Consider the following 25,022-nt stretch of genomic DNA (forward strand, 5'->3'; position numbering starts at 1 on the left):
ACAAGCAATCTGTATAAGTATGTAGCTCAAATCCCTATGTCATCCGCCACTGTTACATCAACACCCCTCCCTATGGCCACATCAGGAATTCTCTGCTGTCTAGATAACAAGAGTAAGAAACCATAAATATGCCAGCTTGATACGCTGGCATAAATCAAATGCCTTAAAGCTCAATATTAAATTAATATAATTTGTTTACATGTAGTCTAATCCAATTCTTACATTACAAAGTCTCTTACATTTTTAATCTGTCTGACTGCAATTTATATTTCTTGCCAAGAAGAAAATATATTTCTGGAGCACTTAAGTTATTATCACTTCATAAACAGTTCAAGGCCAAATTAAAGCAAATTCCATAGTTACTGACATCATGAAAATTACAGAAATAACATTCTATACTAACAAAACAGCCACGGTGAAAAGAATGAAGACCAAGGTAATATACACTCTCTGGAATATAGGCTTAAAAAATAAAAAATAAAACACCTCTTAAGGTACTTATTATTTAAGGTACTAAATATTAATTACAAACCGTATACTCTGTACACATAAGATCAAAAAATTGGAGTTACTGTTCTCTCAAACCCAAATTTGAGTAATAGTACTATACCATCCAAACTATTTACCCATGAGGGATCGATTATTACATTAAAAACTCAAGCTGAAGGGAGACTGATTTATTTTAACAATTATACATAAAATAATGCAAGTGGAAAATGTAAATTCACTGGCTAATTTTTCCATAAATGCTCATTTTTTTTCATTATAGATATATTATATACATATATATTCCAGCCAGGGTAGGAAATAGCTCTGCTGTAATTATATATATATATATATATATATATATATATATATATATATATATATTATTGTAAAGACAGTTAAAAAATCTTTTGGCCACTTAAAGAATCTTTGGGAGGCCAAGGTGAGCAGATCACCTAAGTTCAGGAGTTCAAGACCAGCCTGGCCAACATGGTGAAATCTCGCCTCTACTAAAAAATACAAAAATTAACCGGGCGTGGTGGTGGGCCCCTGTAATCTCAGCTACTCTGGAGGTTGAGACGGAAGAGTTGCTTGAACCTGGGTGGCGGAGGTTGCAGTGAGCCGAGATTGCGCCATTGCACTCCAGCCTGGGCTACAGAGCAAGACTCCGTCTCAAAAAAAAAAAAAAAAAATCTTTTACTGTTTTACTTAAAATACCAATTCATAAGTCAATATTAATTGCAAATTTGAAATAACACAGAAAGAACACGTAGGTTGTATGTACAAGGCTCATAACAAGATGAATATAAAGAAAAGCCTATTTAGCTATTTCAATACTTCTGTAATAGAAAATTACATTTCTGGATATTGCAAAAAAAATCTTTTCCCACCTGCCCCTTAAATGTTGGTACTTTACTGGAGTTTTGTTGTTTGGCCCCCTACTTCAAAACTTCTTTTAATATTCTAAAATAAGCACAATTTACCCTAGATTATCTCATTCTCAATTCAAAAAAAAAAAAACACACACACACATTCATACCCATATCTTCTCTTGGGATTTGTCCCCTGGCATTCATTAAATAAATATTTATTTAGCTTTTTACTCTCTGCCAGGCAAAGTAGGCATTACTGTTTGACACCTAATCTTAATTGAAATGATTTTATAGTGTTTTAATATACAATGATATGTCCTGTTGCCTTTAGTAGTTTTGATCTAATAAATCATATTTATAGATTCCCAGATAATGAACACAGTTGAATTCCTAGAATGAATTTTACTTGGTCATAGTTTATTAAACTTTTGAAATATGGTTGGATCCTACTTGTTAATATTTTATTTGAAATTTTTCATTCTACATTCGTGACTTCTTTTTCCTGCCTTCTTCCCCCAAGGGTGAAGACATTTAAAACATTTTTTCCCTTTTTACATTTTTCAACTGAGAAATAATAATTGTACATATTAATGGGGTATGTAATTATGCTTCAATACATATATAGTGATCAGATCAGGGTAATTGGCATATCAATCATCTCAAACATTTATCATTTATTTGTGTTAAAAGTGTTCAATATCCTCATTCTAGATATTTGAAACTATATATAATTGTGAACTATAGTCATCTTGTAGTGGTATAGAACACTACAATGTATTCCTCCTATCTAGCTATAATTTTGCATTCTTTTTTTTTTTTTTTTGAGATGGAGTTTTGCTTTTGTTACCCAGGCTGGAGTGCAACGGCACAATCTCGGCTCACCGCAACCTCCGCCTCCTGGAGGTTAAAAACTATCTTTGAATGTCTTATTACACAATTAAATTTCAAATTTTTTCCTGTTAAACCAGGAAAAATAAATATCATAGGGTATAATGTTAGTATCAAAAAAACTCTGAATGTAGACTTCACTTTAAATTCTGAATACAATGGCTTATGGCCTATGTGACTTTAGGTTTAACCATGGTAAATCACAGTGTCTTCTTATATAAATTAAATATACTAATGTACACTACACAGATGTAATAATAATTATATTATAAATCATGTGTGACATGCCAAGAACTATTGGAAACATTAGATAAATGTGAGTTCATCCTTCCCTCAAAATGAAAGGTTATTTTTTTCTTTTACTTAGTGGCCTCCTTTTTTAAAAAGAATGAACTACTATTTCTTGTAGTTTCTATAAGAGATAGTAGTTTCTCCAAGAAATGGTAGTTTATACTTTTTAAAGAAAGAGAATACCTTGAACAAAGAATACAATGAAGCTTAAAACAGTTCACAGTTTGCTAAATTCATTGAAAAAAAAAGTGTGAATGATTCTAAGGATTTTCCTGATCTACAAAAAACTGTTTCTTTCAGATGTCCAGGTAAGTGCTACCACTTTCATCAATAAAGAGCCCTAAGAATTTAACAAAGTGCATAAAGAAATACTGATAAACAGAGAGAGGAATTAATAAAATAACCTCCAGAAAATAAAAATAATTATAAACATGAAGAGCAAGCAGGTTGGAATTTTCATAAGTTTGCCTGAGTATTCCAATAAATTAAATAACTAGATGTCTTAATTTGAATATTATTTTGCTATGAAATTATATGCCTTACCAAACTGTATCTGTTATATAGGTGTATATATATATATATCATTTCAGAGTTGGACAAAATCAGGTATCCTAGGCTTCATTAATTAATTAAGTGATTTTTTTAAGAGTACACAGAACTGCAATTTTACTGTATTATAAAATGGTTAAGAATATACATTATTACATATCGCCAATTAAAATATTACTTTCTCAAATGCAAAATTACTATTCAGTTTTTACTGATTTAGTTTTTAAATAATCACATACAAAGAAATTAATGTCGTAAGTAAAACCACCATGTTTAGGGAACTTATTTTGAAAACTCGATTATTATTTTTAATCTCATTTGAAGTTTTGGCTGTTCTGCTTTGTGCAAGATACACTTCTTATACAAATCCTATTCCCTATCCATTCTTAAATAATTTAACTACGGTAATTACATTTTCATGTTTCTATTTTCCTCTATTATCTTTTTGATGAAGAAAAAATACTGTAAAATAAGTTGTTTTTCATCTTGTTTCATAATTCTGTGTGAATTCTAAATAGAAGGTTATCTTTACCAGAAAGTTCTTTTTAACCTTGAAGAAGGTGTCATGGTGGCTTTCTGAAAGTAATAATAACAGCACTAACAATAACAAAAAAAACTAAGTTTTCTGATTCTAAAGTCTGACCTCAAACTAGATTTACAAACTAGAACATTAAGAAACGTGTCATGTCATATGTTATAGTCAAATTAAGCAATGTGTCATGCTATGCGTTACAGTCCACCTATCTTATTCACCACCCTAGCTGTATTATCAGCTGCACTTTAGTCACTTTTTGAAAACACAGATGTCTAGTATCTAATCTCAAAGAATCTAATTATATAAGCCAGTTTTTTTTTTCAAACCAACCTCCAAAGAAGATGTCAAGATACGGTGATGTTTGAAAATCACCAGCATATGCCTTCTACATCAATCATGCAATAATAGAATGAGAACTGTGAAGGCAAGGTTATATACCCAAAGGTTGGTGATATTAACTGTGTAAAATTTACTATGGTAGTAAGATTGAAATAATACATTTCCCAACAATAAAAAATGAGAAATGGTACAAATATTTTTATTTGTTTAAACATCGTGTAACACAAAGCAATCTAGAAGTGCTCTCTATAAATGTGCCAAAAAAGTCCTAGTGTACCACAGTGAAGAGACAAACTAGCAACATGATATTTTTTCTGTTTCCCAACTGGTTTATTATACAATGCTTATATATATTTCCACAAAAACTTACTCCATGAGGAAAACAATAAGTTTGAAAGATATTTATTGAAGTATAAAAAAAAATATGAAAAATACTTTTCCCCAGAAAATAGTCCAACATTTCATACTCCAAACCCAGGAGGATAAATACAGATTATTTTAGGGAACCTTGTTGAGAACTACCTACAAATAAACAAATGAGATAAAGCCAAAGAGTTGTAATCTATGTTGAATTGTGTAGCTGTCTTTATGGTTTTGTTGTCAGTGTTAGCACAGGGGAAATAAAGACACCTTTGTTAAAATTTAAAACTGTTTAAAATACGTTATTCCTTCCTCCAGTCTGAACAATTTGCTTGAAAAAAATAAAACTCATATTGGATTCTATATTTCCACAGCATTAAAAAACAAGCATTACTAAGAATAAGGCAATTTGTTGTCAAAATAAAGAACATACAATGGGCCCAATTAATCAGCATGATGTAGTCAATTAGAAAGACTACCGTAAGTTTTATGAGTTACAAAATTTAGATCTGCCACCTACTACCAGCATGACTTTGGCAAGTTCCTGTTACTCTTGTCTGTTTAATCTCCTGAAAATTAGGGTAATAATAGTATGCTACAAGGTTGTTAGAGAGGTTAAGGTTTTGTATATAAATCAATTAACCTAGTACCTAGCATATAGAAGGAAATTAATAAATAGTAGTAATTAGAATCATAATCTGACATCTATTTCTGAAAACAAATTCTCTAATGTTTTGTCACCTAAGTGACACATAAAACTTGATATATCATAACCTTCAACAATATGAAAAAAATAAAAATAAATTCCCATTATGTCAGCCAGAAAATAGCTCAACCTTAAACTCTTCACTAAAGTGAATCTTTTGCAAAAGTTCAAAATTCCACTTCATGGATTTTTAACAATAACAACAACCTATACTTTTTGTGGGATTTTTTTTCCCCAGAAGAAAAACAAACAAAATTTTCATCACCTTTTAGAAAAATAAGCCCACTGTCTTATCACCATAGCCAAAATAATAATATATTGACAGGCCCAACCTAGCAATGACAGATAAAGTCACTGCCAACCTATATTCAGTACTTCATTCAACCCATTTTACTAATTTCAAACAATGATTCATGAGCCTCCTAAAGGCTGAAACAATCCCATGTTCATCAAGAGTCACCACTTCAAATTATTATTTCAAAAAGAAAAAGATTTAATTATTACCATTAAATGATTAATCACAGAATGACATTCGTTGCTTAGATTTAAAAAGCATGTTTCACTGTATTACTAGAAATTTCCTTTGAAACAACCATAATAGTAAAAAGATTAAAGTGCTTACTAATAGTCATAATTTTCTTTATATGCTTCTACTTGAAATAATTCACCAAAGCAGATTATGTGCCTTTATAAGGTTTAAGAGCACAAGTATACTTCTTACATCTATTCAATGTGTTATTCTTTTACTTATGAAAATGTTTCCTAATTGCTTCAAATTAGTATAATACTTTATACCCTCAATAAAAGGTGCTCTTAAGTATTGATGAGTATATTTTAAATATCAGCTAGGTTTTATATATGATATGATACATAGAGAAAGAAGGCTTTTACTACAAAGGTCTATTGGATAGCTAAATTTAGTATTTCAATAAATACATTCACTTAAATATTCAGAAATTGACAGGACTGTATTACATAACTAAAATTAGATGAATTGTATAAATGCACTCTGGTTTTGGTTATTTGGGAAAAGATACTTATGTAGTTGTTTCCTAGATACATTCTAGGTTTCCATTTTGTCTCAAAAATTTATTTCTTTAGTTCTCTTTCTCTACTTCTTTCTCTAGTTCTATCAGATTCCTATATTTAGAAAGTACATATGAAATGTTTAATATAAAATATATTTTTGCTTATCCCTTAAAATCTAAAATGTTTACATTCCTACTATGTATAAAAATTTACATAATTTGACAGTATTCCATATCTACCTATTATCAAAATCAATATGTAGCAAACACAATAAACTGATACAGTGTTCACAAAAGGAAACAACATAAAAAGTCTTCAAAAAGAACATCCAAATCTAGCTTTCTGTATTCCCCCATATCTACCACTACTTCTGCTCAGTATCTCTGTTCTCTTGGCGCTATTACTATAATACTCCTATGCTGAAATTAGAAAGAATTCCATTCACAGTCTATCACTGAATTTTTCTCTAAAATGACATATACACATGCTATCAATTGATGTATTTGAGAATATCTGTATGGAAAATTTCTGATATTTCCTACTTTGTATAATCCTAACATATACATACCTATGTCATATGCCAGGAAATCGGCAGAAAAACATTTTGCACCGTTACTCAAGGAAGTGTCATTATGGGTATTTCCTCCAAAAATAAGCATAGCTCCATTGATAAGAACAGCTGAATGAAGGTATCTGGCAAACCCACTTTCTTTCAAAATAGTCCTACAGAATAAAATTTAAAAATGTATTACAAAGGATAAAATGACCTCCCTGATTTTATATATATTATATAAAGGGAATACTTTGCATATAGAGTTTTTCCTGGAATTGTGGGGGGAAAACATGTTTTTAACAATTTATAAATGACCTCTAAACTTCAATATTTAAAAAAAAAATATTTTGAGGCTCATAGCATCTTAAAATGCTGTGAGGAGACACAATATCAAAAAGAATTTTAATACTCATAATAATCTATATTATAAATTATTTTTTCATTTACAAAGGCAGGAAAAAAGCCATCTTAAAACTTGAGGCCCGAAACATCATTTTTAAATATGAAATAAGTAAAAAGTTAAATATAGGAGATTTACTCTAAACTGTATTTGGTTAAAACTTTATAATTCATATGGACCCCATAATAAACTTTTAAGTGTTTATTTATGTATAACATGCATAAAACTGCACATATAAGAAGCCTAAAACTCAATGATTTTTTGAACATGAACACAACTAAGTAATTAGCACTCAAATAAAAAATTGTAAGAATATTACCACTATTCTAATTCTAACAGCATAAATTTTGCTGGTTTTGTTCCTTACCTAAGTAAAGTCTATAGATTGTACTCACTTATGAATAGGTACATTTTCTCAAGATATATATTTTTGAGATATATATTTTTTGCGTAATCAAAAATTACAATTACAATGCTTTTATGAAACAGAATTAATATAAATGTTCTTTGAAGTGTAATCCTGAGAGAAACTTTTATAAATATATGCTCACAATTATAACTTATTTGAATGAATGGCTATGTAGTAAAGGTGCATAACAATATAAATAAATACTAAGTAACTACTCTAAATAAATCCCTGATACAAACAAACAATTAGAAATTAGAATTATTATATATATAAACATAGCTAATATGTATAGTACAGTTAGTATGGTATATGCAGTATCTCCAAAACCATGGATTACAATACCAATTAATTTCTAAAGAATATGAAGCTCGGCCGGGCGCGGTGGGTCACACCTGTAATCCCAACACTTTGGGAGGCCGAGGCGGGCAGATCACAAGGTCAGGAGATCGAAACCATCCTGGCTAACACAGTGAAACCCCATCTCTACTAAAAATACAAAAAATTAGCCAGGCACGGTGGCATGCACCTGTAGTCCCATCTACTCAGGAGGCTAAGGTAGGAGAATCACTTGAACCTGGGAGAAGGAGGCTGCAGTGAGCCGAGATCACACCACTACACCCCGGCCTGGGCAACAGAGCAAAACTCCGTCTCAAAAAAAAAAAAAAAAGGAAAGAAAGGAATATGAAGCTCACTTCCAGAATGGTAACATGAGGAGTTCCACAAACACTCCCACTAGGAAAAGAACTATAATGGTAAAAAATTATAAAAAATAACAATCAAGATCTCAAAAAATTTTACTAAGAGCAACACCAAATAAAGAAACATTTACTAAAAAGAACAGCAATAGTCTATGGCAATAGATACATTACTTACCCCAACCCCCCTCATCTCTGAGACAGACACACACACACACACACACACACACACACACACACACAACCAGTTCAGCATGATAGAAATTTTACCTCAGGCAAGTAAAACAAAGAACATAAGGCTCCTTCATCCCTCAACTCCCACTCCAGGCCAGCAATATCTCACTAGGAGTGGCAGGATACCAGCACTTCTCATTCCCTCCAGCTCTGGGTTATAGAAGCTCTGTTCTGGGAAAGATCATGAGAGGTCTGGGTGCTCTTCTAGCCAGCTGCCATTCATAGGGTTAGCTATACACCAAGTCCAGCAGGCTAAGAACACTGGACCCAAAAGTCCTCATCCCACCTCACTCATAAGGCAGAGTATTTCATGCCAGAAAAGCCAAGCTGAGAAGACTCCAGAGGCTACTATCCCCATGTAGTGCTCTGTACATAAAGTAGTGGTGTCACTCTAAGAGGAACAGCCCACTAAGCCCACCCACCTACAACTCCAAAAAATAGCACAGAAGTTTTTCTCCAGGAGGAGAGGTAGACTAAGTAAAAAGCCCGAGCTGGGTGCAGTGGCTCACACCACTAATCCCAGCACTCTGGGAGGCCAAGGCAGGCAAATCACAAGGTCAGGAGTTTGAGAACAGCTTGGCCAACATGGTGAAACCCCACCTCTACTAAAAATACAAAAAAATTAGCTCGGTGTAGTGGTAGACGCCTGTAATCCCAACTGCTAGGGAGGCTGAGGCAGGAGAATGGCTTACACCTGGGAGGCAGAGGTTGCAGTGGGCCAGGATTGCACCACTGTACTCCAGCCTGGGTGACAGAGCAAGACTCTATCTCAAAAAACAAAAACAAAAAAATTGGGAAAAAAAAGCAAATGAAGGCAACAGCAAGTAGAACAAAGAAAATAATGATTAGAACAGAAAATAACAAAACAGAGAAGAGAAAACTAGAGAAAATCAAAACCAAAACTTTTTCTTTGAAAAGATCAACAAAATTGGCAAACTCTTATCTAGACCGAAATATAAAAAAGAGAAAGAAAACTCAAATTACTAAAATTTAAAAAGATGAAACATAACTACCAATATGAAGAGAAATAAAACAGATTTATAATGCAATATTACAAACAACTACAAGCCTTTCTAAAAGGTGTGAAATGAAAAAATTTGTAGAAAGACACAAATTAACAGAATTGATACAAGAGAAATAGAAAATGTAATAAACCTATAAAATAAAGAGTTTGGGCTGGGCATAGTGGTTCATGCCTGCATCTCAGCACTTTGGGAGGCTTAGAAAGGCAGATCAATTGACACCACAAATTCAAGACTAGCCAGGTCAACATGGTGAAACCCTGTCTCTACTAAAAATAGAAAAATGATCTGGGTGTGGTGGTATGCTGTAATCCCACTACTTGGGAGGCTGAGACACAAAAACCACTTGAACCTGAGAGGCAGAGGTTGCAGTGACCCATGACCACACTACTGCACTCTACTCTGGGCCACAGAGCAAGATACTAAGAAAAAAAAAAAAAAGTTCAAATCTGGAATTTTTAAACTTTCCACAAATAAAAGTGAGAAACTTTCCACTTCCATAAAGAAATGGCTTCACTGATTGATTCTACCTAATATTTTTTAAAGAATAAAAATTCTTCACAAAATCTTCAGAAATATAAAATAAAAGAGGATACTTTTCAACTCATTCTATGAAGCTGGTACTACCCTGTTACCAAAATCAGACAAAGATATCACATATAAAATACTACACACTAATATCTCGTATGCATATAAAACAAAAAATCCTTAACAAAACACTGGCAAACTGTAGCCAGCAATATAAAAAAATATATACACCATAAGCAAGTGGAATTTACCACAGGAATGCATGGTTGGTTTAACATGTGAAAATCAGTGAATATATTAATATAATAAAGGACAAAAACAAAATGATCATCTCTATAGATGCAGAAAAAGGCTTTGAAAAAAAACAAAACTTTTTTTTATTGCATTTTAGGTTTGGGGGTACATGTGAAAAACACGCAAGATTGTTGCATAGGTGCATACATGGCAGTGTGATTTGCTGCCTTCCTCCCCATCACCTATATCTGGCATTTCTCCCCATACTATCTCTCCCCAACTCCCCACCCCCCACTGTCCCCTCCACTCCCCCCCAAGAGACCCCAGTGTATAGTGCTCCCCTCCCTGTGTCCATGTGTTCCCATTGTTGAACACCCATCTATGAGTGAGAACATGTGATGTTTGATTTTGTGTTCTTGTGTCAGTTTGCTGAGAATGATGGTTTCCAGAAAACCAAAACATTTTTATGATAAAAACCCTGAATTATATCAGGATAGAAGAAAAATCTCCCAATTTGATAAAGGTTAAATGTTGCCCTATCCCAAAAGATACATCCACATTCTAATATCCAGAAAGAATGAATGTTACCTAGTTTCCTATGTGTCTTTCTAGATAAAATTAACTTAAGGATCTTGAATACATCTTCCTGAATTATTGACAGTTTTCCTCATAAAAGACAGAAAAGAGGAGGAAGTAATGTGACCATGAAGGCAGAAACTGGAGTGCTACAGCCACCAGAAAATAGGAGTGACATGTAAAGAAATCTCCTCCAGCAAATCTGGAGAGGACATGGCCCTGCTGACATTTTGATTTCAAATGTCTGGCCTCCAGACCTGTGAGAGAGTACATTTCTGCTGTTTTAAGCCACTCAATTTATGGTAATTTATTATGGCAGCCATAGAAAATTAAGACAAACAACATCTATGAAAAAACTATAGCTTACATCATATTTTATGATAAAAAGTTAAATGCTTTCCCCCTAAAATCAGGAATAAGTCAAGAATGTCTATTCTTACCACTTCTATTAAACACTATACTAGAAGTTATAGCTAGGGAAACAAGCAAGAAAATGAATGAAAAGGCATCCAGGTTAAAGGGAAAAGAGTAAAACTATTGCTATTTGCAGATGACATGATCTTGAATATAGAAATTCTAATGAATCCCCTAAAAAATTATTAGAACTAATAAATGAGTTCTGCAAGTTTGGAGAGTAAAATAACAATATAAAAAAATCAATTTTATTTTTATACACTAGCAATAAAAAGTCCTGAGATTAGGCTGGGCACGATGGCTCAAATCTGTAATCTCAACACTTTGGGAAGCCAAAGTGGGTGGATCACTAGAGACCAGGAGTTCAAGATCTGCCTGGGCAACATGGTGAAACCCCATCTCTACCAAAAATACAAAAATTAGCCAGCATGTGGCATGTACCTGTAGCCCCAGCTACTCAGGAGGCTGAAATCAGAGGATTGCTTGAGCCCAAGAGATTAAGGCTGAAGTGAGCCATGAACATGCCATTGCATTCCAGCCTGAATGACAGAGCAAGACCCTGTCTCAAGAAAAGAAGGAGAAGAAGAAGGAGGAGGAGGAGAAAGAAGCAGCAGCAAAAAGAAAAAATCATGAGATTAAAAAAAGTTTAATGCAATGTAAAATACTATCAAAAATAAAATATTTATGAATAAATTTAACAAAATGAGTTCAACACTTATACTCTAGAAACCAGGAAACATTGGAAAAAAATTATAATTAACAAAGGCCTAGATAAACAGAAGGATATCTTATGTTCATGGATTGGAAAACTTAGCATTATTAAGATGGCTATACTTCCCAAATTGATCTACAGATTCATCTCACTTCCTGTCATAATCCCAGCTGGCTTTTTTTCCCGAAAATGAACACACTTATCCTAAAATTCATGTTAAAATTCAAGGAATCAGAATAGCCAACTCAGCAGAGGAAAGAATATTCTTTCAACAAATAATGCTAGGACAACTGGACATCAACATGCAAAAGAAAGAAGTTGGACCCCTTCGTCACACATACTCAAAAATAAACTCAAAATGGATCATAAGCCTAAATTTAACAGGTACAAGCATAAAACTCTTAGAAGAAAATATAGAAGTAAAATTTCCTGGCTTGGATTAGGCAATGAATTCTTAAATATTACACCAAAACCAAAAGTGAAAAAGGCATAAGCATAAGTGACAACTGATATAATAGATAAACTTGACTGTTGAAAATTAAAACTTTTAAGGCTCAAAGGACACCGTCAAGAAAATGCAAAACAACACACAGAATGGGAGAAAATATTTTCAAATCATATATCTGACAAGGGATTTGTATATAGAATATATAAAGAACTCTTACAACCTAATCATAAGCCATAAAAAAATCTAATTAAATCATGAGCAAATGATCCATATAGACATCTCCAAACGGGCTATATAAATGGCCAATAAACATATAATATATGTTCAATCTAATTAGCCATTAGAGAAATGCAAATCAAAACTACACTGAGATACCACTTCACACCCACTGAAGTAGCTAAAGTCAAAATTAAGGGAAATAACAAGCACTGGCAAGAATGTATAGATATTTAAATCCTCATACACTGTTGGTGGAAATGTAAAATGATGTAATTCCTTTGGAAAAGAGTCTGGCAATTCTTCAAGAGTTTAAAGATAAAGTAATAATCTGAGCCAGAAAATACACCACAGACATATATCCCCAAAAATAAAAACATACCTCTGCTCTACAATTTATACAGAAATGGTAATAGATGCATTTATTAACAATAGCTAAAAACTAAAAACAACCAAAATTTCCATGAATTTGAAATAGATAAAATATGGTATAGTCATACAATGTAATTTTTTTATAACAATGAGGAAATAAGCACTGATACCTGTTATGAAATGGATAAACATTGAAAACATATTTTCATTTATGATGAATAGAGACAATTTGACTTCCTCTCTTCCTGTTTCAATACACTTTATTTATTTCTCTTGCCTGATTGCCTTGGCTAGAACTTCCAATACTATATTGAACAGGAGTGGTGAGAGGTGGCATACTTGTCTTGTGTCAGATTTCAAAGGGAATGCTTCTAGTTTTTGCCCATTCAGTATAATATTGGTTGTGGGTTTGTCATAAATAGCTTTTATTATTTTGTGATACATACCATCAATGCCTAGTTTATCGAGGGTTTTTAGCATAAAGGGCTGTTGAATTTTGTCGAAGGCCTTTTCTGTATCTATTGAGACAATCATGTGGTTTTTGTTTTTGGTTCTGTTTATGTGATGGATTACATTTATAGACTTGCATATGTTGAACCAGCCTTGCATCCCTGGGATGAAGCCTATTTGATGATGATGAATAAGCTTTTTGATTTGCTTTTGCATTCTGTTTGCCAGTATTTTATTGAAGATTTTTGCATCAATGTTCATCATGGATATTGGCCTGAACTTTTATTTTCTAGGAATACAACTAACAAAGGATGTAAAGGACCTCTTCAAGGAGAACTACAAACCACTGCTCAATGAAATAAGAGAGGACACAAAAAGATGGAAAAACTTCCCATGCTCATGGTTGGGAAGAATCCATGTCGTAAAAATGGTCATACTGCCCAAAGTAATTTATAGATTCAACACTATCTCCATCAAGCTACCAATGACCTTCTTCACAGAACTAGAAAAAACCACTTCAAACTTCATGTGGAACCAAAAGAGAGCCCACATAGCATAACAATCCTAAGCAAAAAGACCAAAGCTGGAGGCATCATGCTGCCTGACTTCAAACTATACTACAAGGCCACAGTAATCAAAACAGCATGGTACTGGTACCAAAACAGAAACATAGACCAATGGAACAGAACAGAAGCCCCAGAAGCAACACCACACATCTACAATCATCTGATCTTTGACAAACCTGACAAAAACAAGCAATGGGGAAAGGTTTTCCTGTTTAATAAACGGTGTTGGGAAAACTGGCTAGCAATGAGCAGAAAGCAGAAACTGGACCCATTCCTGACACCTTACAGTAAAATTAACTTTATACGGATTAAAGATCTAAACATAAGACCTAACACCATAAAAACCCTAGAAGAAAACCTAGGCAAAACCATTCAGGACATAGCCATAGGCAAGGACTTCATGGCTAAAACACCAAAAGCAATGGCAACAAAAGCCAAAATAGACAAATGGGATCTAATTAAACTCCAGAGGTTCTGTACAGCAAAGGAAACAATCATCAGAGTGAACTGGCAACCAACAAAATGGGAAAAAATTTTTGCTATCTACCCATTTGACAAAGGGCTAATAGACAGAATCTACAAAGAACTAAAACAGATTTACAAGAAAAAAAACAAACAAGCCTATTCAAAAGTGGGCAAAGGATATGAACAGACACTTTACAAAAGAATACATCTATGAGGCCAACAAACATATGAAAAAAATGCTCATCATCACTGATCATTAGATAAATGCAAATCAAAACCACATTGAGATACCATCTCACACCAGTTAGAGTGGCAATCGTTAAAAAATCTGGAGACAACAGATGCTGGAGAGGATGTGGAGAAATAGGAATACTTTTACACTGTTGGTGGGAGTGTAAATTAGTTCAACCATTGTGTAAGACAGTGTGGCAATTCCTCAAGGACCTAGAAATAGAAATACCATTTGACCCAGCAATTCCATTACTGGGTATATACCCAAAGAATTATAAATTGTTCTATTATAAAGACACATGCACATGTATGTTCACTGTGGCACTGTTTATAATAACAAAAACCTGGAATCAACCCAAATATCCATCATCAATAGACTGGATAAAGAAAATGGGAGACGATCCAAGATGGCCGCTTAGGAGGAAGTCGGGATTGCAGCTCCGAGAGAAGGTGCAGAGGGTGAGTGGACACCGCATTTCCAGATGGATTTTTACTGCCCACAGACCAGGAGATTCACAGGAGGAGAAGCCCCAGCGGCGTGGCCACTCAGCCTACGCCCTGGGGCGGGGGGCAGTGGCTACTTATGCAGAGCAAGAGAGACAGAGTTCCCTCTGAGCCAGCAAGGGGAGCTGAAGCAGAGAGTCAAGCCAGGAGACCCCCGGGCAAGGGCGCGCCACGAATCTCAGAGCCGCTGCTTCGGCTGATGCAGCGGCACACAGGGCAGCGGATTTTAACTGCCCACAGACCAGGAGATTCACAGGCGGAGAAGCTCCACGGGTTCCCAGCACCGCTGGTTGGACTGGAGCAGCCACTCGGCCTGCACCGGGGTCAGGGAGCAGCGGCTCCTTGAGCAAAGTGAACGAGACTGTATCCCCTCTGGGCCAGCAAGGGGAGCTGAGGCAAGGAGGCAAGCCAAGAGATTCCCAGGCAAAGAGGGCGCTACTGGAAACATGGCTGAACTCGGGAAGGTCCAGCGCTGTGGGGGAGGGGCGTCCTCCAAAGGGAAACATCCTGCAGTTCCCGGGGCAATTTGCCATAACCAAGACAACCCGCCACTACAGAGACTCTGTCACTACAGGGGCGGGTCAGCATAGCGAAAGCAGTTCTAACTACACCCATATAAACAGGACAGCAGGGAAGCTCACACGGAAGCTGGGCGGAGCCCACAGCAGCTAAGCGAAGTCTCTGCTGGCTGAGTGTAACTAGACTGCCACCTTGTGGGCAGGGAAAACGGTAGCAACACAGCTGAAAAGCATAAAGCCCTAACTCCCTGGGCCAGAACACCTGGGGGGAAGAAAAGGGGGTTTATGAGTTCAGCTACTGCAGACTTAAAATTACCAAAATCAGAAAGACAGCAACTACAAAGTCAATAGGCGGATAAATCCACAAAGATGGGAAGAAACCAGCGCAAAAAGGATGAAAACACCTAAAACCAGAACACCTCTCCTCCTACAAGGGAGCATAACTCCTCACCAGCACGGGAACAAGACTAGACGGAGAATGAGTGTGATGAAATGACAGAATCAGCTTTCAGAAAATGGATAATAAGAAACTTCCGTGAGCTAAAAGAACATGTTCTAACCCAATGCAAAGAAACTAAGAACCTTGAAAAAAGACTTGATGAAATGCTAACGAGAATGGACAACTTAGAGAGGAATATGAGTGAATTGATGGAGCTGAAAAACACAACACGAGAACTTGGTGAAGCATGCACAAGTTTCAACAGCCGAATTGACCAAGCAGAAGAAAGGATATCAGAAGTCGAAGATCAACTCAATGAAATAAAACGAGAAGGCAAGACTAGAGAAAACAAGGTAAAAAGGAATGAACAGAGTCAACAAGAAATATGGGACTACGTGAAAAGACCTAATATACATTTGGTAGGTGTACCTGAATGTGACGAAGAGAATGCATCCAAGCTGGAAAACAGTCTTCAGGATATTATCCAGGAAAACTTCCCCAACCTAGCAAGGCAGGCCAATATTCAAGTCCAGGAAATACAGAGAACACCACAAAGATATTCCTCTAGAAGAGCAACCCCAAGGCACATAATCATCAGATTCACCAGGGTTGAAATGAAGGAGAAAATACTAAGGGCAGCCAGAGAGAAAGGTCGGGTTACCCACAAAGGGAAACCCATCAGACTCACAGCAGATCTCTCAGCAGAAACCCTACAGGCCAGAAGAGAGTGGGGGCCAATACTCAACACCCTTAAAGAAAAGAACTTTCAACCCAGAATTTCATATCCAGCCAAACTAAGCTTCATAAGTGAAGAAAAAATAAAATCCTTTGTGAACAAGCAAGTACTCAGAGATTTCATCACCACCAGACCGGCTTTACAAGAGCTCCTGAAGGAGACACTACACATAGAAAAAAACAACCAGCACCAGCCACTCCAAAAACACACGAAATGGTAAAGAGCAGCAACACAATGAAGAATCTGCATCAACCAATGGGCAAAACAGCCAGCTAGCATCAAAATGACAGGATCAAATTCACACATAACAATATTAACCCTAAATGTAAACGGACTAAATGCCCCAATCAAAAGACACAGACTGGCAAATTGGATAAAAAGCCAAAACCCATCAGTGTGCTGTATCCAGGAAACCCACCTCACATGCAAGGATACACAAAGGCTCAAAATAAAGGGATGGAGGAAGATTTACCAAGAAAATGGAGAGCAAAAAAAAGCAGGAGTTGCAATTCTCATCTCTGATAAAATAGACTTTAAAGCAACAAAGATCAAAAGAGACAAAGAAGGACATTACATAATGGTAAGAGGATCAATGCAACAAGAAGAGCTAACGATCCTAAATATATATGCACCAATACAGGAGCACCCAGATACATAAGGCAAGTTCTTAAAGACTTGCAAAGAGACTTAGACTCCCACATATTAATAGTGGGAGACTTCAACACACCATTGTCAATATTAGACAGATCAACGAGACAGAAAATTAATAAGGATATCCAGGACTTGAACTCAGACCTGGAACAAGCAAACCTAATAGACATTTACAGAACTCTCCACCCCAAATCCACAGAATATACATTCTTCTCAGCACCACATCACACCTACTCTAAAATTGACCACATAATTGGAAGTAAATCACTCCTCAGCAAATGCAAAAGAATGGAAACCATAACAAACAGTCTCTCAGATCACAGTGCAATCAAGTTAGAACTCAGAATTCAGAAGCCAACCCAGAACCACAAAGCCTCATGGAAACTGAACAACTTTCTCCTGAATGTTGACTGGATAAACACTGAAATGAAGGCAGAAATAAAGATGTTCTTTGAAACCAACGAGAATGAAGACACCACATACCAGAATCTCTGGGACACATTTAAATCAGTCTCTAGAGGAAAATATATAGCAATAAGTGCCCACATGAGAAGAAAGGAGAGAACTAAAATTGACACCCTATCATCAAAATTGAAAGAGCTAGAGGAGCAAGATCAAAAAAACTCAAAACCTAGCAGAAGACAAGAAATAACTAAGATCAAAGCAGAATTGAAGGAGATAGAGACACAAAAAACCCTACAAAAAATCAATAAATCCAGGAGCTGGTTTTTTGAAAAGATCAACAAAATAGACAGACCACTAGCCAGACTAATACAAAAGAAAAGAGAGAATAACCAAATAGATGCAATAAAAAATGATAAAGGGGATATCACCACAGATGCCAGAGAAATTCAAACCATCATCAGAGATTATTACAAACAACTCTATGCACATAAACTAGAAAACCTGGAAGAAATGGATAAATTCCTGGACAGTAGCCTCCTCCCATGCCTAAACCAGGAAGAAGTCGAAACCCTGAATAGACCAATAACAAGGTCTGAAGTCGAGGCAGCAATTAAGAGCCTACCACCCAAAAAAAGCCCAGGCCCAGATGGTTTCACAGCCGAATTCTACCAGACATACAAAGAGGAACTGGTACCATTCCTACTGAAACTATTCCAAATAATCTAAAAAGAGGGAATCCTTCCCAAATCATTTTATGAGACCAACATCATCCTAATACCAAAACCTGGCAGAGACTCAACAAGAAAAGAAAACTACAGGCCAATATCCATGATGAACATAGATGCAAAAATCTTCAATAAAATACTGGCAAGCCGATTACAACAGCAATCAAAAAGCTTATCCACCATGATCAAGTAGGATTCATCCCGGGGATGCAAGGCTGGTTCAATATACACAAGTCTATAAATGTAATTCACCGCATAAACAGAACCAAAAACAAAAACCACATGATTATCTCAATTGATGCAGAGAAGGCCTTCGACAAAATTCAACAGCACTTTATGCTAAAAACTCTCAATAAACTAGGTATCGACGGAACGTATCTCAAAATAATAAAAGCTATTTATGACAAACTGACAGCCAATATCATACTGAATGGGCAAAAACTGGAAGCATTCCCTTGGAAATCTGACTCTAGACAAGGATGCCCTCTCTCACCACTCCTATTCAATATAGTACTGGAAGTTCTAGCCAGAGCAATCAGGCAAGAAAAAGAAATAAAGGGTATTCGATTAGGAAAGGAGGAAGTCAAATTGTCTCTATTTGCAGACGACATGATTGTATATCTAGAAGACCCTATCACCTCAGCCCAAAATCTCCTGAAACTGATAAGCAACTTCAGCAAAGTCTCAGGATACAAAATCAATGTGCAAAAATCACAAGCATTCCTATACACCAATAACAGACTTAAAGAGAGCCAAATCAAGAACGAACTGCCATTCACAATTGCTACAAAGGGAATAAAATACCTAGGAATACAACTAACAAGGAACGTAAAGGATCTCTTCAAGGAGAACTACAAATCACTGCTCAACAAAATAAGAGAGGACATAAACAGATGGAGAAACATTCCATGCTCATGGTTAGGAAGAATTAATATCGTGAAAATGGCCATACTGCCCAAAGTAATTTACAGATTCAACGCTATCCCCATCAAGCTACCAATGACCTTCCTCACAGAACTGGAAAAAACCACCTTAAACTTCATATGGAACCAAAAGAGAGCCCACATAGCCAAGTCAATTCTAAGCAAAAAGAACAAAGTGAGGCATCACACTACCGGACATCAAACTCTACTACAAGGCTACAGTAATCAAAACAGCATGGTACTGGTACCAAAACAGAGATATAGACCAATGGAACAGAACAGAGGCGTCGGAGGCGCACAACATATCTACAACCACCCGATCTTTGACAAACCTGAAAAAAACAAGCAATGGGGAAAGGATTCCCTGTTCAATAAGTGGTGTTGGGAAAACTGGCTAGCCATATGCAGAAAGCAGAAACTCGACCCCTTCCTGACACCTTACACTAAAATTGACTCCAGATGGATTAAAGACTTAAACATAAGACCTAACACCATAAAAATACTAGAAGGAAACCTAGGCAAAACCATTCAGGACATAGGCGTAGGTAAGGACTTTATGACCAAAATACCAAAAGCATTGGCAACAAAAGCCAAAATAGACAAATGGGACCTAATCAAACTCCACAGCTTCTGCACGGCAAAAGAAACAGTCAATAGAGTGAATCGGCAACCAACAGAATGGGAAAAAATTTTTGCAGCCTACCCGTCTGACAAAGGGCTGATATCCAGAATTTACAACGAGCTAAAAAAGATTTATAAGAAAAAAACAAACAAGTCCATTCAAAAATGGGCGAAGGATATGAACAGATACTTTACAAAAGAAGACATACATGAGGCCAACAAACATATGAAAAAATGCTCATCATCACTGGTCATTAGAGAAATGCAAATCAAAACTACATTGAGATACCATCTCACGCCAGTTAGAATGGCGATCATTAAAAAATCTGGAGACAACAGATGCTGGAGAGGATGTGGAGAAATAGGAACACTTTTACACTGTTGGTGGGAGTGTAAATTAGTTCAACCACTGTGGAAAACAGTGTGGCGATTCCTCAAGGACCTAGAAATAGAAATTCCATTTGACCCAGCAATCCCATTACTGGGCATATATCCAAAGGATTATAAATCGTTCTACTATAAGGACACATGCACACGAATGTTCATTGCAGCACAGTTTACAATAGCAAAGACCTGGAACCAGCCCAAATGCCCATCGATGATAGACTGGACAGGAAAAATGTGGCACATATACACCATGGAATATTATGCAGCCATTAAAAATGAGGAGTTCACGTCCTTTGTAGGGACATGGATGAACCTGGAAACCATCATTCTCAGCAAACTGACACAAGAACACAAAATCAAACACCACATGTTCTCACTCATAGGTGGGTGTTGAACAAGGAGAACACATGGACACAGGGAGGGGAGCACTATACACGGGGGTCTGTTGGGGGGAGGGAGGGACAGCGGGGGGGTGGGGAGTTGGGGAGGGATAGCAATGGGAGAAATGCCAGATATAGGTGAAGGGGAGGGAGGCAGCAAATCATACTGCCACCTATGCACCTATGCAACAACCTTGCATGTTTTTCACATGTACCCCAAAACCTAAAATGCAATAAAAAAAAAAAAGAAAGAAAATGTGGCACATATACACCATGGAATACTATGCAGCCATAAAAAATGATGAGTTTGTGTCCTTCATGGGGACATGGATGAATCTGGAAACCATCATTCTCAGAAAACTGATACAAGAATAGAAAACCAAACACCATACGTTATCACTCATAGGTGGGTACTGAACAATTAGAACACGTGGACACAGGGAGGGGAGCATCACACACTGTGGTCAGTGGTAAGGGGGTGTTAGGGAGGGACAGTGGGGGTGGGGAGAGTGGGGAGGGATAATGAGGGGAGAAATACCAGATATAGGTGATGGGGGGAGGAAGGCAGCAAACCACCTTGCCATGTATGTACCTATGCAACAATCCTGCATGATCTGCACATGTACCCCAGAACCTAAATTACAATTAAAAAAGAAAAGATCCATTCTTAACCAGTTGGATTAAAAACTAAATGTGTGGAAGGCAATATAGAAAACACTAAGGTAAGAAAGAATTATTTAAGCAAGACACAAAGCAAAACCCATAAAATATTGACAACTTCTGCTATATTAAAATTAATGTTTTGTTTATCAAACAACATACAAAGAGTAGAAAGATGATCCACAATATGTGCAAAATATAAAACTAACAGAAAATTAATAGCAAAAAAGTGTACACAACTACAAAATGGGTGAATTTCAAAGAGTAACTGTTTAGCCAATAAACATGAAAAGATGTTCTATCTCATTAGTAATTATGGAAATGCAAATTAAAACCGAAATAGGACACCATTTCATACTGACCATATTGGCAAAAAATATTTTAAAATGAAAAACATCAAATCTTAACAATATTGTTGAGAAATGGAAACTCTAATTCACCACTGGTAGAAGTGCAAATTAGTAAGATGAGGTCGGAGTATTGTTGGGTAAGATAATGACACTCCCCATGACCAAGCATTTATACTATGAAGTAAATAGCTTAGACAAACTTGTCCTGAAACATTAGAAGCCTAAACAAGAACATTTATGCTACAATTGCTCATAATAACAAAAACTGAGGACAATTCAAATATGCATCCACAGTAGGGCAGAAAATATAAAAGGAATCTGTGTTCGCACATTAAGGGTCAGTCACATGGAACAATTCTGCCAAGGATCCTACTGCACTTCCCTAACTCATTCACTCTTTCTCCCTCCAAAATATTTATTTCATACTTCTCTTTTCAAACCTCAATCTTCCACTATCCCCCATTCTTACCCTCAACTGATGATTCTACTTCTTACTTCACTGAGAAAATAAAAAGAATCAAAATTTTCAAGAGTTCGCCCCACCTCAACTTATTTACCTGTATTTGTATTCATATAACCTGACTTCATATCTGTTCCTATGAATAAAGTGCCCATGCTCTCCCTAGGTAAGGTTTACCTCTCTCCTTGTTCACTAGATCCCATTGATACTTATTTTCTTTTCTTTTCTTTTCTTTTTTTCTGAGATGGAGTCTCATTCTTGTTGCACCAGAGTGCAGTGGCACGATCTCAGCTCACTACAATCTCCGCCTCCCAGGTTCAAGTGATTCTCTTGCCTCAGCCTCCTGAGTATCTGGGATTACAGGCGCCCACCATCACACCAGGCTAATTTTTGTATTTTTTTTTAGTATAGATGGGGTTTCACCATCTTGGCCAGGCTGGTCTTGAACTTCTGACATCTCATGATCCACCCGCCTCAGCCTCCCAAAGTGCTGGGATTACAGGTGCGAGCCACCACACCCTGCCACTTATTTTCTTAAGCACATCCCTCTAGCAAATTATTCCCTTCCTTTTTTGCATCATATTTTACATATTCTTGATCTTTCCTGTCAAGCTACAGACATAATTATTTCTCCAAACTTAAAAAAAAATCTATCGTCCCACATCCCTTAGCACTTGTTACCCTGTTTCTATCCTTTGCTTATAACTCCTCAAAAAAGTTGCTAATACTTTTCTGTAATTCCTCTTCTCCTATCTTTATTTGACACATGCTAAACAAGACTTCATTCCACCACCTCACTGAAACTTCTCTTATCAAGTTCAGCAGAAAGCACCAGTTTGCCAGATTCCACAAACATTACTCAATCCTCATATTAGTTTGCCAATCAGCAGCTTCTGACAAATTCTCTCTCCTTTGAAAAATGTTCTTAGCTTCTAAAACACCACATTCTCCTGGTTTTCCTTCTAACTCATTAACTGCTAATTCTCAGTCTCCTTTTCTCATTGCTTCTCCTCATCTCTTTGACCAGAAAATTAGAGTGTCCAGATCCTGAAATTCCTATATCCAGCCACCTATTTAACATATCCATAGGGTGTATAATACCTATCTCAAATTAAACGTGTCCAAAACCAAGTTTCCATTCTTCCTGACACCAAACCTACGTATCCCACAAAATTTATCATCCCAACTAATGCCAACTCCATGCCTTCAGGTCTTCAAGCCAAATGCCTGCTTCATCTTTCACAGCTCTCTTTCTGTCTCGCTCGCTCTCATCCACTCTATATCCAGTCCTCTAGTTTTTTTCAATTCCTGTTGGTTCTACCTTGAAAATATATCCAGAATCCAACCAATTCTCACTACCTTCACATTATGGTTCCAGATACCATCATCTCTTTCTTAGATCATTGATAAGGTCTCCTAAATGGTATTCCTGTTTCTGCTCTTGCATCATAATTACAACACCGCTCTCGTAAAAATCTAAGTCAGAGCATGTCACATATCTGTTCAAAATTCTCAAAGTCTACCCATAACAAAGTAAAAGCTTTATAATGTTTTCTAAAGTCCTACATGATTGGGTTTCCAGTTATTTCTCTAAGGGAAGATAATTTCCATACTACTCCAAGACACTCAACTACACTAGCCCCTTTGCTGTCCCAAAAGACAAGGATGTTTCCATCTCAAGGCTTTTGCACTAGCTGCACTGCCTCCTAGAATACTGTCCCCCAGATATTTGCATGGCTAGCTCCCTAATTGCCTTCAGGTTTTATTCAGCTGTCTTACTGAGGTCTTCTCTGGCCACTGTTTTTAAATGCAACAGTCTGAAACTCTCTATCCTCCTTCCATGCTTTCTGTTTTCTTCATAGCACTTATTATCATTTAAAATACACTTTACTTATTTCCATACGTATTGTCTGCCTCTCTCCATTAAAATATATCTCCAGAGCATAAAGCTTACTTTTTAAAGTTCTCTGAAGAAAGCATACAGTGATAAACAATATATGCAAAATTAAAAAACAGAAAAACTAAATGAATGGTTTGCTTGCAAATACATACATGGAGGGTTAAAAACATGCAAAGAAAAGCAAGGAAATAACACAATATTAAGAATATGAAGGAAGATAATATCATTCATAAAGAGACACATGAAAGCTTCTGGGTATTGTAATGTCCTCTTTCTTAGCCCAGGTGAGCAGGGAATTCATTTTATTATGGTTCTGAAACCATATATACACACTATCATACAGTCTTTTGTCCATATATATTTCCCAATTTATAAAAGAGAACTAGTAAAGAATAAGTACTACAAATTTTTTAATCACTTTGAAAAGCAAAGCTACAGAGATAAGTACTTATTTAAATTATCAATATGGGATTTTAACCAGATATTCCAAAATTTCAAATCTCTTATGATTTTTTAAAGGTAATAGTCTTTTCACCTATATAAACATTTTATGTTAATTTTAATAAATCTCTGACATCTTACTTCACAACTTTATGTTGGTATGCTTGTGTGTATATATTTCTATTATTTCCCACATAAATATATAAAATTAAATTTTAAATTATCAATCTCCCTTACTGAGAACTACTTAGGATTATTCCCAAAATAGAGCCTGATAAAGAGTCAACAAAATTTTTATTGAAAAATTTCAGACATTCAGTAAGCAGAGAAAAAAAAATGCTG

At 36.0% G+C, this 25,022-nt stretch overlaps 1 protein-coding gene across 3 annotated transcripts in view; it reads right to left on the bottom strand.

The window, feature by feature from the left end:
* The window catches only part of ATRNL1 (attractin like 1), an 811,501-nt gene that overhangs the window by 657,004 nt on the left and 129,475 nt on the right, over positions 1 to 25,022 (bottom strand). For all 3 annotated transcript variants that reach the window (XM_064373808.1, XM_021676929.2, XM_064373807.1), the window contains exon 10: positions 6,624 to 6,778. In XM_064373808.1, the coding sequence (XP_064229878.1) occupies positions 6,624 to 6,778 (155 nt within the window). The remainder of the gene's footprint in view (positions 1 to 6,623; positions 6,779 to 25,022) is intronic.

This window comes from Aotus nancymaae, unplaced genomic scaffold, assembly GCF_030222135.1.
Source record: "Aotus nancymaae isolate 86718 unplaced genomic scaffold, 86718_ANA_hifiasm-v0.15.2.pri h1tg000010l, whole genome shotgun sequence".
NCBI lineage: Eukaryota > Metazoa > Chordata > Mammalia > Primates > Aotidae > Aotus > Aotus nancymaae.